Raw genomic sequence first — 12753 nt, 5'->3', positions numbered from 1 at the left:
AGTACAATGCACATACATAAGCACGCCAACACTTCCTGAACATATGTCAAAGCTTATCCTAGTCCTTACACATTCTGCAGTAAGGGAGGAAGGGGTAGTTGCAAGGGAGAAAGGAATGTGTGTACAGAAAATGGTAAGTAATAGTTACATGGAATGGAGATTACCTGCTGGGGAGGGAGAGAATAGGGATAGACGCAGGGTACAAAAGACGGTCCACAAACAACACCCGCCATGACTCACCCGCAGTCGTACACGGGGCAGCAGCCTTTCTTGGTGGTGTCCTCGCTGCAGACCTCGTGCGGCTTGGGCTTGCAGGGCGCCGTGGTGTTGACGACCCCCAGCGGAGTGCAGGTGAGCGTGGTGCAGGGCGTCGGGTGCCAGGAGCTGCCCATCTCGTGGTACTGACCCCTGTCGTCCACACACCCGCTGCGGAACACGAGTGCTACTGAGCTGGCTGGACGGGCAATAGGTCTTACTGGGAACTGTCGGGGTGGACGGTCTTAGGGCTGTATGGTATTGGGGTGGACTAGATTTGATGGGGAAGGTTTCTACTGATAAAAAACATATATACAGATCATTGCTACAGAAACGTATGTGGTGTGTAAATTCAAAAACATTTTCTATCCACGTAATTTTTCACCTTTATATATACTTTGTTCACTAATCAGTAAAGGAGAACTTCAACACTGATCCCCAAAGTCGTATCACAGTGCATCATACACGAGTATAAATTTTACAAACACTTCTATTAACAGGCATTCCTAATTTCCTAACCTGCTCTGAAATAATTAATGTTTATAGAGACTGGTTATATATCTACTACAGTTCTCTATACCAACTTAAGGCCATTCCAAGGCCATTCCCTACCTTACCACACCCAAATATATTATCTTACTTGTACTTTTAAAACCTCTTATACGTACACAAATAAGTCCCAGAGTTTTTACACGAGAAAACCTAGTTTATAGAATCACTTAAATGCTTTTACTCTTCTCCACTCCCACGGACACGCCAACACACCCTCGCCGTCTCCTGCAAACCCTAAGTGCATCAAGGTCGCGTGTTTTAGGCAAAGCGTGTAGGAATTCTGACAACTCTTCGTGGTGCGGAATGCCCCGTTCTACTCTCCTACATTCCTGTGTGGCGCCGCTCCGTTCATTCCTTCTCGGGTCACCGGTCTATCTTTCCAGGCCATTTACCTTAAGAGATATCCTATTCTAGCCGCCGAACTCCCTATTTGTTTCCCGTACCACTGTCACGCTTTCCTCCTCCGCTGCTATCGATGTTCCCTTCTTAACCATTCCAGTCTTTCCGGCGCCCTCTTTATCTTCTCCGAACTACCCATTTCTACGATTTGTCTTCCTGCCACTATTAAACGCTCTCTTACATTCATTTCATATTGTCCAAATCCCTTTACCCAACTACTACTTTCTCCAACTCTTTTCTTCCCGCCTACTGCTCCTCCCCCAGCTTCTCATCTACCCACCTGCAGTTCCACGCGGGGCAGCAGGCTAGAGGCTCGAACACCTCCGTGCAGTCTGGTCCGGGGGGCACGTTTGAACACCTCACCAGCCGGCAGTCTGGCCTGAGGGAGAGGAAGGGTCCAGGAAAGACCATAATAACGATAAATGACTGAATCGGAAATACAAGACTCAAGAAGCATTTCTGACCTAAATAAATCTCTGAAACCGCGTTAAGATCAACACTAAACTTAACCCAAGCATTATCTTTACTGAGAATAGTAGAGATTATGTAACAATCGACAGCCTTAAGCAACCTAAGAAAAGAATATTACTTGCCGAAACATAACACTCACCCACACTTCCACTCGGGGCAACATACATCCTCGTCCCCATTCTCGTCATCTTCCTCCTCTTCCTCTTCTTCCTCCTCTTCCTCTTCCTCTTCCTCCTCCTCCTCCAGCTCGTCCGCCGGCACACAGTTCGGGTAGGGCTTCTCCGGACACTCCTGCCTCGTGGTGGTGATGCCCGCCAGCGTGCACTGGTGGCTGGTGCAAGGGTCGCTCTTCCAGGTGGCGTAGAGGGCGTGCACCTGGTTGTTGGCGTCCTGGCAGGTGCTGCGTGGGGCGGAAAGAACAAAGTCAGCGGCGAATAAAATTTTACTGGGAGGGCTACAATCAATGATATGCAAGGTTGTGGCCGAGTGTAGGACCTTGAAGTGTTATGCAAGGTTGTGGCCGAGCGTAGGACCGTGAAGTGTTATGCAAGGTTGTGGCCGAGTGTAGGACCGTGAAGTGTTATGCAAGGTTGTGGCTGAGCGTAGGACCGTGAAGTGTTATGCAAGGTTGTGGCCGAGTGTAGGACCGTGAAGTGTTATTCAAGGTTGTGGCCGAGTGTAGGACCGTGAAGTGTTATGCAAGGTTGTGGCCGAGTGTAGGACCATGAAGTGTTATGCAAGGTTGTGGCCGAGTGTAGGACCATGAAGTGTTATGCAAGGTTGTGGCCGAGTGTAGGACCATGAAGTGTTATGCAAGGTTGTGGCCGAGTGTAGGACCATGAAGTGTTATGCAAGGTTGTGGCCGAGTGTAGGACCGTGAAGTGTTATGCAAGGTTGTGGCCGAGTGTAGGACCATGAAGTGTTATGCAAGGTTGTGGCCGAGTGTAGGACCATGAAGTGTTATTCAAGGTTGTGGACGAGTGTAGGACCGTGAAGTGTTATTCAAGGTTGTGGCCGAGTGTAGGACCATGAAGTGTTATGCAAGGTTGTGGCCGAGTGTAGGACCGTGAAGTGTTATGCAAGGTTGTGGCCGAGTGTAGGACCATGAAGTGTTATGCAAGGTTGTGGCCGAGTGTAGGACCGTGAAGTGTTATGCAAGGTTGTGGCCGAGTGTAGGACCATGAAGTGTTATGCAAGGTTGTGGCCGAGTGTAGGACCGTGAAGTGTTATGCAAGGTTGTGGCCGAGTGTAGGACCGTGAAGTGTTATGCAAGGTTGTGGCCGAGTGTAGGACCGTGAAGTGTTATGCAAGGTTGTGGCCGAGTGTAGGGCCGTCAAAGGTTTGTCTTTACTTCATAAACATAAGCAAACGCCACGCGGCATGAGGCTCTAAGTTCGGTCAAGAGGTTGTACATGGCCCATGAAGGAAATTCTTAGAACGAAACGGTGTCGCTGTAGGGAAGGTTTGAGGACCAATACGTGCACCCTGAGGATACCCATGGGCGGCAACTGCCTGTCCTTTTATGTGGCGTTAAAATCATGGAGCAATAGACAGTTGTGTGCGGCGGAGATAGAATAGATTTGGACTGCGACGACACAAGCTTCCTATGCCACCTGTATGTTAGTTTCTTACCACCACTACACAGGTCTTCACCCACAGCTCCGTGCCAAATATTATTAACAAAAAAAATCAATAGTATCCAACTTAAGTGCACCCAAAAGACCTGAAACTGACCCAACGGTTGAGCATGCCCTCGTATCAAGCCGCCAAAGCTGCTACAGCCTCCCCTGCCTGCTATCCGCCGAAAGCTCTTCCTTATACGCTCCCCAACCCATCACATACTCGACACTTCACATGGAGCTCACCAAAATTAATCACTGCATGAAAGGGACAGGGAAACGTAACAAAAGGGATATAGGGCGCGTCATTTTCCCTTTACTAACGTGAACTCTGCGACTAGTACTATTTTCGCCGCGTATTAACACAACACGAGCCAGTCACATTTGAAGAAATCCTTAAAAGAGGCCATTACTATTAAGCTACATTACAATACGTGCAGAATTTAATATAGCACGTCAGTCGTATGAGAGAGTGCGTGCTTCGGTGTGTTAGTGCGGGCGGGAGTGCGTGTTAGAAATTAAAGAAAAGGAAGCCACGACGAAGGAGTTATAGAAATTATAGAAAAGGAAGCCACGACGAAGGAGTTATGGAAATTATAGAAAAGGAAGCCACGACGAAGGAGTTATAGAAATTATAGAAAAGGAAGCCACGACGAAGGAGTTATAGAAATTATAGAAAAGGAAGCCACGACGAAGGAGTTATAGAAATTATAGAAAAGGAAGCCACGACGAAGGAGTTATGGAAATTATAGAAAAGGAAGCCACGACGAAGGAGTTATAGAAATTATAGAAAAGGAAGCCACGACGAAGGAGTTATGGAAATTATAGAAAAGGAAGCCACGACGAAGGAGTTATAGAAATTATAGAAAAGGAAGCCACGACGAAGGAGTTATAGAAATTATAGAAAAGGAAGCCACGACGAAGGAGTTATGGAAATTATAGAAAAGGAAGCCACGACGAAGGAGTTATAGAAATTATAGAAAAGGAAGCCACGACGAAGGAGTTATGGAAAAGATTTTGTTCATGGCATAAGGAAAAATAAAATAACATTAATAAAGGCTCCGGTACTTTTTCCCTTGTTCTCGCCACCACAAATCTTCCCTGCAGTTTCTTTCCTTCTCTTCCATTATCTTTACCGCCAACGCTTCAAGACTGTTTTCCTCCTCCCTTTTTCCTCGCCACCAACTACTACAATATTTTCCACGGCGGAGGCGACGGAGGGAAAGTCGCCATGAATCTCGAGCCTCACCAATACGCAAAAAGGTCGCGACTTCCATTAATTAAGCACGGGGTTTCTCTTCCCTAACTTCTGGCTCCCCAAGTTCCCGCCGAGCCACCGCCGTTATTAAGTTATATGCAAATGCCTCGCCCTGCCCGCCGCACATGACCGTCGGCGGCTGAGGCGGAGAGAAATTACAGAGTGAGGTTGTGTCTGAATGTGTGTGATGGTTGTTCCTCTGCAAGGCCAAGAAACAAAAACAGTAACAAAAATGCCCGCTAGTCGCTCCTCAGACAAAAAGAAAACGGAACGAGGGGCCAAAAGAGGTCACGAGACTGTCAAAGAGGATAAACAGATTCGCTGGCGTGTATTTTTAGCTTTAGAGGCGATGGTTGTTCCTCTCCTCTCACGGCGGTCAAGGAAGACAGTGCGATGTGCAATTTAAGTTTGTATAATTCCTTCCAAAAACTAACTTCCTGCCGTGTCTTTTCAGGGTTGTAGGAGATAGTTGTTCCTCTGCGGCCACGGCGGAGGTCAGAGAAGACTTAATGATTTGCAGTCTACAAGTGGTTATATTTATCCATCACTTCCATCCCAGTTCATGTTAGTGGTTGAGGATTTCTATAGTTTTTTTTTTTTACAACAAAGGAGACAGCTCGAGGGCACAAAAAAGGAAATAAAAAAAGCCCGCTACTCGCTACTCCTATAAAAATAATCAAAAGAGGTGGCCGAAAGAGAGGTCAATTTCGGGAGGAGAGGTGTAAGGAGTCCACAGTGGCATACGTAATAGTGTTTTGTAACCCTAAAAGTGTCTTACTGGGGGTCTTTGCCGTTGTGTATCACTCGCATGTTCCACGTAACCTAACTTAAACGCAGAGCTTGTACGAGTAACTTTTTTTTAGACGGGAGGCAGCTCAAGGGCGAGAAACAAATACAGCCACAAGAATATCCACGAAACGCTGCTCCGATGAAAGAAAAGGGAAGGAGTGGCCAGAGGAGAGGTCAGTTTCGGAAGAATGGTCAATTTCGGAATGTCAACGTTGTAAGAAAAAAAAAAAGGTTCCCAAGGCGAAGGAACAAAAATGCATCTTAGTTCCTTCCCTCGTGTATATTAGATGGGGAGACTTTTTTTTACAAGGACAGCTCAAGGGCACACAAAAAAGAGGAAGCAATAATAAAAAAGCCCGCTACTCGCTGCTCCTAAAAGAATCCAAAGAGGTGGCCGAAAGAGGGGTCAGTTTCGGGAGGTGAGGTGTCCAGAGTCTCTCCTCCCCATTCCGGTGTTCCCGCGTCCCAGCTTCCCGGAACAATGCCGTCAGCTGTGAGTCGCGCCGCCGAGTCCCGGTGACACGTGAAATGTTTCTATTAACAAGCAATTACACTTCCCCGATGAATTAATTCCGAGTGAATACGCCCAAACCACGCTAATATCCACGCAAATTAACCGACTATTCATCATGTCGACCCGAACCAGAGCGGAAAAATGCATTACCGGACTAGATTGGTCTGAACTTTACATAATCGAACTTAACGGAATCAAACTTGTTCAATACCTGTACAGACTAAACGCTAAAGCAGACAAACACCGAAACTATGCTAATGCAGATACCAGAACCAACGGAATCAAACTTGTTCAACACCTAAACAGACTAAACTCTAAAGCAGACAAACACCGAAACTATGATAATGCAGATACCAGAACGATAGGGATCAAACAAAAACTCTGACAATAAAACTAGTCACTGATACTAACAAATTCCGAAACAAGATCAACGCCGAAACAGATCAATAACTTACCGATACAACAACCTACGAACTACAAATACTCAACATCACTAACACAAATCCAACACCAACACCCATCCCTTCCCAGGACAAACATTGACACCAACACGTTACATAAACACTCACCGGTCCACGGAACAGTTGAGCATGGAGCAGCAAGGGCCCTTCACCACCTGGCAGCGCGGCGGGGTGTTCGTGGGCAGCGGCGGGCAGTTCATATCCTGGCGGCGACACTCGACCCGTCCCCCCGCCAGGCACGTGCACAGGTTACAATCGTCCAGAAGGAATTCCTCCCCCACCTGCCGCATCGCCCCCGTCGCGTCCACACATACGGCGTCGCGGCAAGACTCGCACAGGTGGTCTGAAATTTAAAGACGAGGAACGAATCTTTTAGCGACTCGTCTATACACTGTTATATAGGGGCATTGATTAGCGGGCTTTTTTTTTTTACAAGATTTTTACGCCCTTCAGCTGCTTCCTTTACTACAAAAAAAATAAACTTAACACACTATATTCATGCAGTGGACACCGAAACCCAACCTATTCATAAACTACTAAATATTACATGTACATAAACCTCTCAAAGACATTACCTCCAGGCCTCTTGCAGACTCCTACGTTCTTATGTTCTTGTGTTCTTATCATAACTGACCCCAACCTTCATCGATTCCTAAACCCATCCATTTCATAAACAACTAAACCCAACCTTTTTATAGACTGCTAAATTCTGAATCCATTTCTTCGTAAACTCAACTTCCGTACCCAATCTTTCCATGCATTTCCCTTTAGAGCTTTCCTTGCACTCCTAAACCTAACAAAACAACCGAACATACTTGAAACTTTATAAACTTAAAATCAAAGTCATCCTCCACATTTTAATAACCTACACCCTTCTACCTTCCACCCACCTGCAATCCCACCTCCTTGCAAGCCTCCATCCACATTCCCGATCCTTTATTACCCTCCACTTATAAGACAACCCTACGCCCTGTCTCTAGTACTTTTCCCACTCTCTAATCACAGCTCCCACACTCTTCCCCTCTCCAATCACAGCTTCCCACCCTCTTACACTCCCCAATCAGTTTCCACCACTCTCCCACCCTCCAGTTTCCAATCCTCTTTCACAGCTTCCCATCCCTCTTTCACCCCAATCACATTTCCCAGTCCGCTTTCATTCTCCAATCGCAGTTGACCTCACTTTCACCCTGCAATCAGTTTCCAATCCTATTTCACAGCTTCCCATCCCTCTTTCACCCCAATCACATTTCCCAGTCTTTTTTTTCATTCTCCAATCGCAGTTGACATCACTCCACCCTCCAATCAGTTTCCAATCTCCTTTCATAGCTTCCCATCCCTCTTTCACCCCAATCACATTTCCCAGTCCGCTTTCATTCTCCAATCGCAGTTGACCTCACTTTCACCCTGCAATCAGTTTCCAATCCTATTTCACAGCTTCCCATCCCCCTTTCACCCCAATCACATTTCCCAGTCTTTTTTTTCATTCTCCAATCGCAGTTGACATCACTTCCACCCTCCAATCAGTTTCCGAAAACCACTTTACCTTCCAATCAAAGTTTCAGGCCCTTTTTCGCCCTCTAATCAGTCTCCAAAACGCACCCATCCTCCAATCACACTAGTCAGCCCTCTCCCACCCTCTCCGTTTTCATCGCTTCCACCCTCCAATCAGTTTCCACCACTTGTCTACCTGCCAATCAAAGTTTCAGGCCCTTTTTCCCCCTCTAATCAGTCTCCAAACCACCCCTATCCTCCAATCACACTTATCAGCCCTCTCCCACCCTACAGTTTTCATCGCTTCCACAGTCCACATACTCACCGTCACAGTCTTGCCCGCGTCTCTTCACCAGCACCAGTCGGGCGGCGAGGAAGGGCGGCTCGTCTCTCTCCTGGGCGGCACACACGAGGTTCACGCACGCCTCCTCGAACTCCTCCACCACGCTGCCCCACGCCCGCACACTCCCGTTGTAGCAGCAGCCTGAGGGAGAGGGTGAGAATGGGATTTTGCCAAGTCATCTATCATCTATCCAGCCATTTTTTTTTCGTTCTTTAATCCTGCAATTCATCTGTCAATTTATCCCTACCGTAAGCCTGGTCATTTATCTCTTCTGGGCTCTTGTTTCTCTCCCATTCATCAATCTTTCTGCATATCTTTCCTGTCTTTGCTTTCTCTTTTTTTCTATTTCCTCATTTCCCTTTCCTATGCCATTCATCCTTGCCATTAATCCTTCAGTAGGTTTCTCTCCTCAACTTCCCGTTCCTCGATCATTCATCAAGCCATGCATACTTGTCCTTCCTGTTTGTGCTTTTCGTTCCTTCCTTTATGCTTTATCTATCCATCTGTCCCTTTCCCCTGCTCCTCCTATCCATTTATCTATCCCTATCCTCTGTCTCGCTTCTCCGTTCCCTGTACTTTTCTAATCAGTTATAAATCTTCTGTCCACCTTGCCTCAACAAAATCAAATGGTTACGCAACAAAATCTTTCGTATCATACAGAAAAGCAACTAGCATAAAGAAATAACTCTTTTGGATCCTTCAGAACATCACTAGAAACCCATTACCCAAAACGCTAACCTTTATTTCATCAATGCAGTAAGTACTTTTATTTACATTCTACACCAAAACATAAAACAGAAACATTCTATCCACAGCTTCGACTTTCGTTTCATCAATATGGGTCCCTTTCCTGCCCGCTGAATGGACCAGTGCATACAAAACAAAACCATACCCTTTCCTCGCCTCCCTCTACCCTATCCTCTCCTCCTGCTTCCCCTCCCGCCCTCCCTTCACCGTCCGTGCTCACCTCTGGACACCTGGTCACACTCGGGGCGGCAGCGGTGCCTCTCTAAGCAGCGTGCAAACTGTATGCTGTCGGGTGGAAAGCGGCAACACGACCGGCCGCGCTCACAGGCAGGCGATGGCTCTGGAAAACGGAAATAAAAAGTGCAGGGAGGGAGAAAACTGAGGAAATAGGGATATAAAAGGAATGAATAAGAGAAAAGGAAGGGAGTAAACCAGAAAAGGACGGGATAAAGTGGGAGGAATGTAAGTAAATAGAAAAAATAAGTTAGAAAAAAAAGAGTAGATAGGAAATATGAGGCGAAGGCAGAATGTGATGGGGAATGGAGGAGGGTAGGAAAAAACTGAAAAGATGGGTACAAAAAATATAGCATGGGATAAAAAAAAAGGAGGGAATAGGGAAAAAAAGAAAGATAACTGAAACAAAGTGTGATAAATGGGAATGAGAAAAAAAGTAGGCAGAGGAGAACAGGAAAGAGGATGAAAAGAAGAGAAGCAGAATGGAATAGGATGGGAGAAAAACTGAGGAAATAAGGGAAAAAAAGGATAGGACAGAACAAAAGGAAGGGGCTAGAGAATAAAAAAAAAAAGTTTAGGTGGGAAGAAAGAGGAAAATGGAAAATAGAAAAAATGAGAAAAGATTAAAAAGGGGGAAAACATGAAGATGGGAAGATTGAAACGGATAATTGGTCTATGCACTGAGCCCTACGAACACCAAGGTAATATCAGCAGCCAACACAGACACGTACGAATCTAATAACAACCAATTACACCTAAAGCGATTGGATGACGTGCAATCGCTCAAACGGGCAATCTAAACCTTTACTGGCGGGGTTGAAGGGATAGATGACCTGATGACAATCCAACCCAGAATAGTCCCTCCTGACAATACGAAATAAAAAATAGAAAAGAAAGCGAAACGGCAACAAGATCATTAAAATATACATGCATACAACGGGAACAGAGAACTCGAAAAACTAAAAATATAGATACAATAAATTACACATAAAACCAACAAGCATACATGTACAAAACGGGAACAGGGAACTCGAAAACTATAAACACTGGGAAGGAATTAAAAGAGATAAATGAATGCCCAGAAAAAGCCCAAATCCATATTAACACTGGGGAAGGAATTAATAATGAGATAAGTGAATGATCAGAAAAAGTCTACATCCATATTAAAGTCACCGAACCGTACTCATTAACTAATCAGACCCGTCATTATTACCTCCCGTGGTCGTAGTGGTGGTCGTGGTGGTCGTAGTGGTGGTGGTGGTGGGCATTTCGGTGCACTCGACCGGGCAGCATCCGACTTCTGTGCAGCACTCGTCGAACTCAGGCGAGAACATTGGGAACCGACAGCACTGCCTTCCCCCTTGATTTGGGCACAGGGGGTTTGGGGGATCTGTGTGGAGAGGCGACAGATGGAAAGGCGAGAGGTGAAAGCGTAGAGAACTAAAGTATAAAAAAAATAAGGTCTTCACTCCGCAACTTTCTTTCCTCTCGCGGTGATATTTAGGCTAGACTATCACACATCCTCCTTTCACCCTAATACCAAAACCACCCGCCAGTCTGAATTGAAAACACACATCTAAAACGTAAAAGGCTCGTATGACTATTTCCCAAGGCCACAAAAGATTATCTGGGTCTATCTTCACATATATAAAACGTAAAGGGCTCGTAGGACTATTTCCCAAGGCCACAGAAAAGAGTATCTGGGTGTTGATGGGTGATTCTTCCCGTTCAAGATACAGAAGTCTTATAAAACTATCCCCAGCATCACAAAAGTCCATGGAAATCAGAGCAGCTTCGAGAGGCTTTTCAAACACGCGCTTACAGAGGTGACGATAGGTTTAGGAATACGGGCTCAGGCTCACCGCGCACTAATATAACAGCCTTCCTTCACACGGCTCCCGGAATACACACTTCCACGTCTTAAATGACATGCAATCGCTCAAACGGGGAATCTAAACTTTGACTGGCGACGTTGATGATGGGATAGATGACCCGATGACAACGCAACCCAGAATAGTCCTTGACAATGCGAAATAAGAATTAGAAAAATAAGTTATACAAGAGAAGTAAGAAAATAATTAAAACATGCATACAACGGGAACAGAACTCCCAAAAAACTAGCAGGAATCACCTCAGGTCCTCTTCTCCCCCGAATCATCACTAACAAACACACAACAACCTCCATTACCTCGAACGTATTACACTTCCCTTTCCCATGGTTCCAGCAAGACGCACGAGACGACACTTCTACTTATGGCTGCAAGAATCACAACCTCACGCCCTCTCACGCGAACCATTAAGAACACGCGACGGTCTCAAGTTAGCTCGGACGCATCACATTCTACCCTTTCCATGGTTGCCGCAATACACACAGATGACGCTTCGACTTACTATAGGCTGCAGAAATCATCATCCCACGTCCTTCGTTCATCTTAACCATCATGAACACACTCAAGTCTCGGCCAGCGCGAACGCCTCAAATTCTCCTCATGGTTCCCGCAATACACACAAATGATACACTTACTATAGGCTGCAAAAATCACCACCCCACGTCCTACATTTAGCTTAACCATCATTATAAACAAGCGCAAGTCTCTGCCAGCGCGGACGCATCACATTCTCCCCATGCTTCCCGCAATACAAAGACATCACACTTCTATTTACCTTGGGCTGCAACAATACACGGCCCCACAGTCACCGCCACCAGCAGAACACCGAAAACCCAGCACGGATCCCACACGCCAGGCCGCGCCATCACCGTGGAGAAACCGACGGGAGCCACAAAAGTCACAATTCAAGAACTTCCACCCACGACGTCCTCACCGCAACCCCGTCAAACTGGTACTGGAAGAGATGAAGTTGGGGTGTGAAGCGAAGGAATCTCGACGAGGATGATTCGAAGCAAGTTTCAATACACATAATGGGATGTTTCAATTCAACTTCCACCCACGACGACCTCACCTCAACCCTTTCCAGCTGGCAGTGAAAGAGATAAAAGGGGTGTGAATTGAAGGAGTCTCGACGAGGATGATTCGAAGCAAGTTTCAATACACATAATGGGATGTTTCAACTCAACTTCTACCCACGACGATTTCACCTCAACCCCTTCCAGCCGGTACTGAGAGAAAAGAAGATTCGAAGCAAGTTTCAATACACATAAAGGGCTAATTCACTTGAGCTTCTACCATCGCCTACCTCCCCTTTTATCCCTTCTAGAAGCTACTGAATGAGATGAAGATTGAGTGTGATTTGAAGGAGTTTCGACCAGGAAGAAGATTCGAAGCAAGTTTCAATACGCATAATGAGCTGTTTCACCTCAGCTTCTACGTATGAAACTAAACAAATTATATGCAGACTTACGCAGCAATACAGCATTTAATCTGTTCAATAGGTGATTATACGCGGTCGTTTTCAATAAGCTAATGCAAAGAATATCCAAAGAAATCAGAAAACTCACAGAAAGTCCTGAAGGAAACTGGTTCATATTCTGTATCGCTCCCAAACTGTCGTGGTCCCAAATTCTCAGACGCTTCCGACTCTCACAAATACCTAACTAATACCTGAATGGATAGCTGTTAGTATACGTTTCCTGGTCTCTAGAGTTCACTTGACATGAAATT

The 12753-nt window shown here is 45.9% G+C and overlaps 1 protein-coding gene across 2 annotated transcripts in view; it reads right to left on the bottom strand.

Annotated features, from left to right (window-relative positions):
- LOC126989272 (kielin/chordin-like protein) overlaps positions 1 to 12109 on the bottom strand; it is a 54107-nt gene extending 41998 nt beyond the window's left edge. The window contains exons 1-9 of one of the 2 annotated variants that reach the window (XR_007743145.1): positions 12095 to 12109; positions 11798 to 11977; positions 10347 to 10523; positions 9120 to 9239; positions 8135 to 8293; positions 6427 to 6661; positions 1817 to 2077; positions 1487 to 1585; positions 241 to 426 (exon numbers count right to left, since the gene is read on the bottom strand). Coding sequence is in view for 1 of the 2 variants with exons in the window: in XM_050847920.1 (XP_050703877.1) it covers positions 241 to 426; positions 1487 to 1585; positions 1817 to 2077; positions 6427 to 6661; positions 8135 to 8293; positions 9120 to 9239; positions 10347 to 10523; positions 11798 to 11888 (1328 nt within the window). In the remaining variant the exon portion in view is untranslated. Of the gene's footprint in view, positions 1 to 240; positions 427 to 1486; positions 1586 to 1816; positions 2078 to 6426; positions 6662 to 8134; positions 8294 to 9119; positions 9240 to 10346; positions 10524 to 11797; positions 11978 to 12094 lie in introns of those variants that run through there. The other variant, XM_050847920.1, reaches the window with a different exon arrangement.
- Between the last annotated feature and the right edge of the window lie 644 nt (positions 12110 to 12753).

The sequence above is a fragment of the Eriocheir sinensis genome, unplaced genomic scaffold, assembly GCF_024679095.1.
Source record: "Eriocheir sinensis breed Jianghai 21 unplaced genomic scaffold, ASM2467909v1 Scaffold112, whole genome shotgun sequence".
Classification (NCBI taxonomy): Eukaryota; Metazoa; Arthropoda; class Malacostraca; order Decapoda; family Varunidae; genus Eriocheir; species Eriocheir sinensis.
This window is presented reverse-complemented; position numbering and strand designations above follow the sequence as displayed.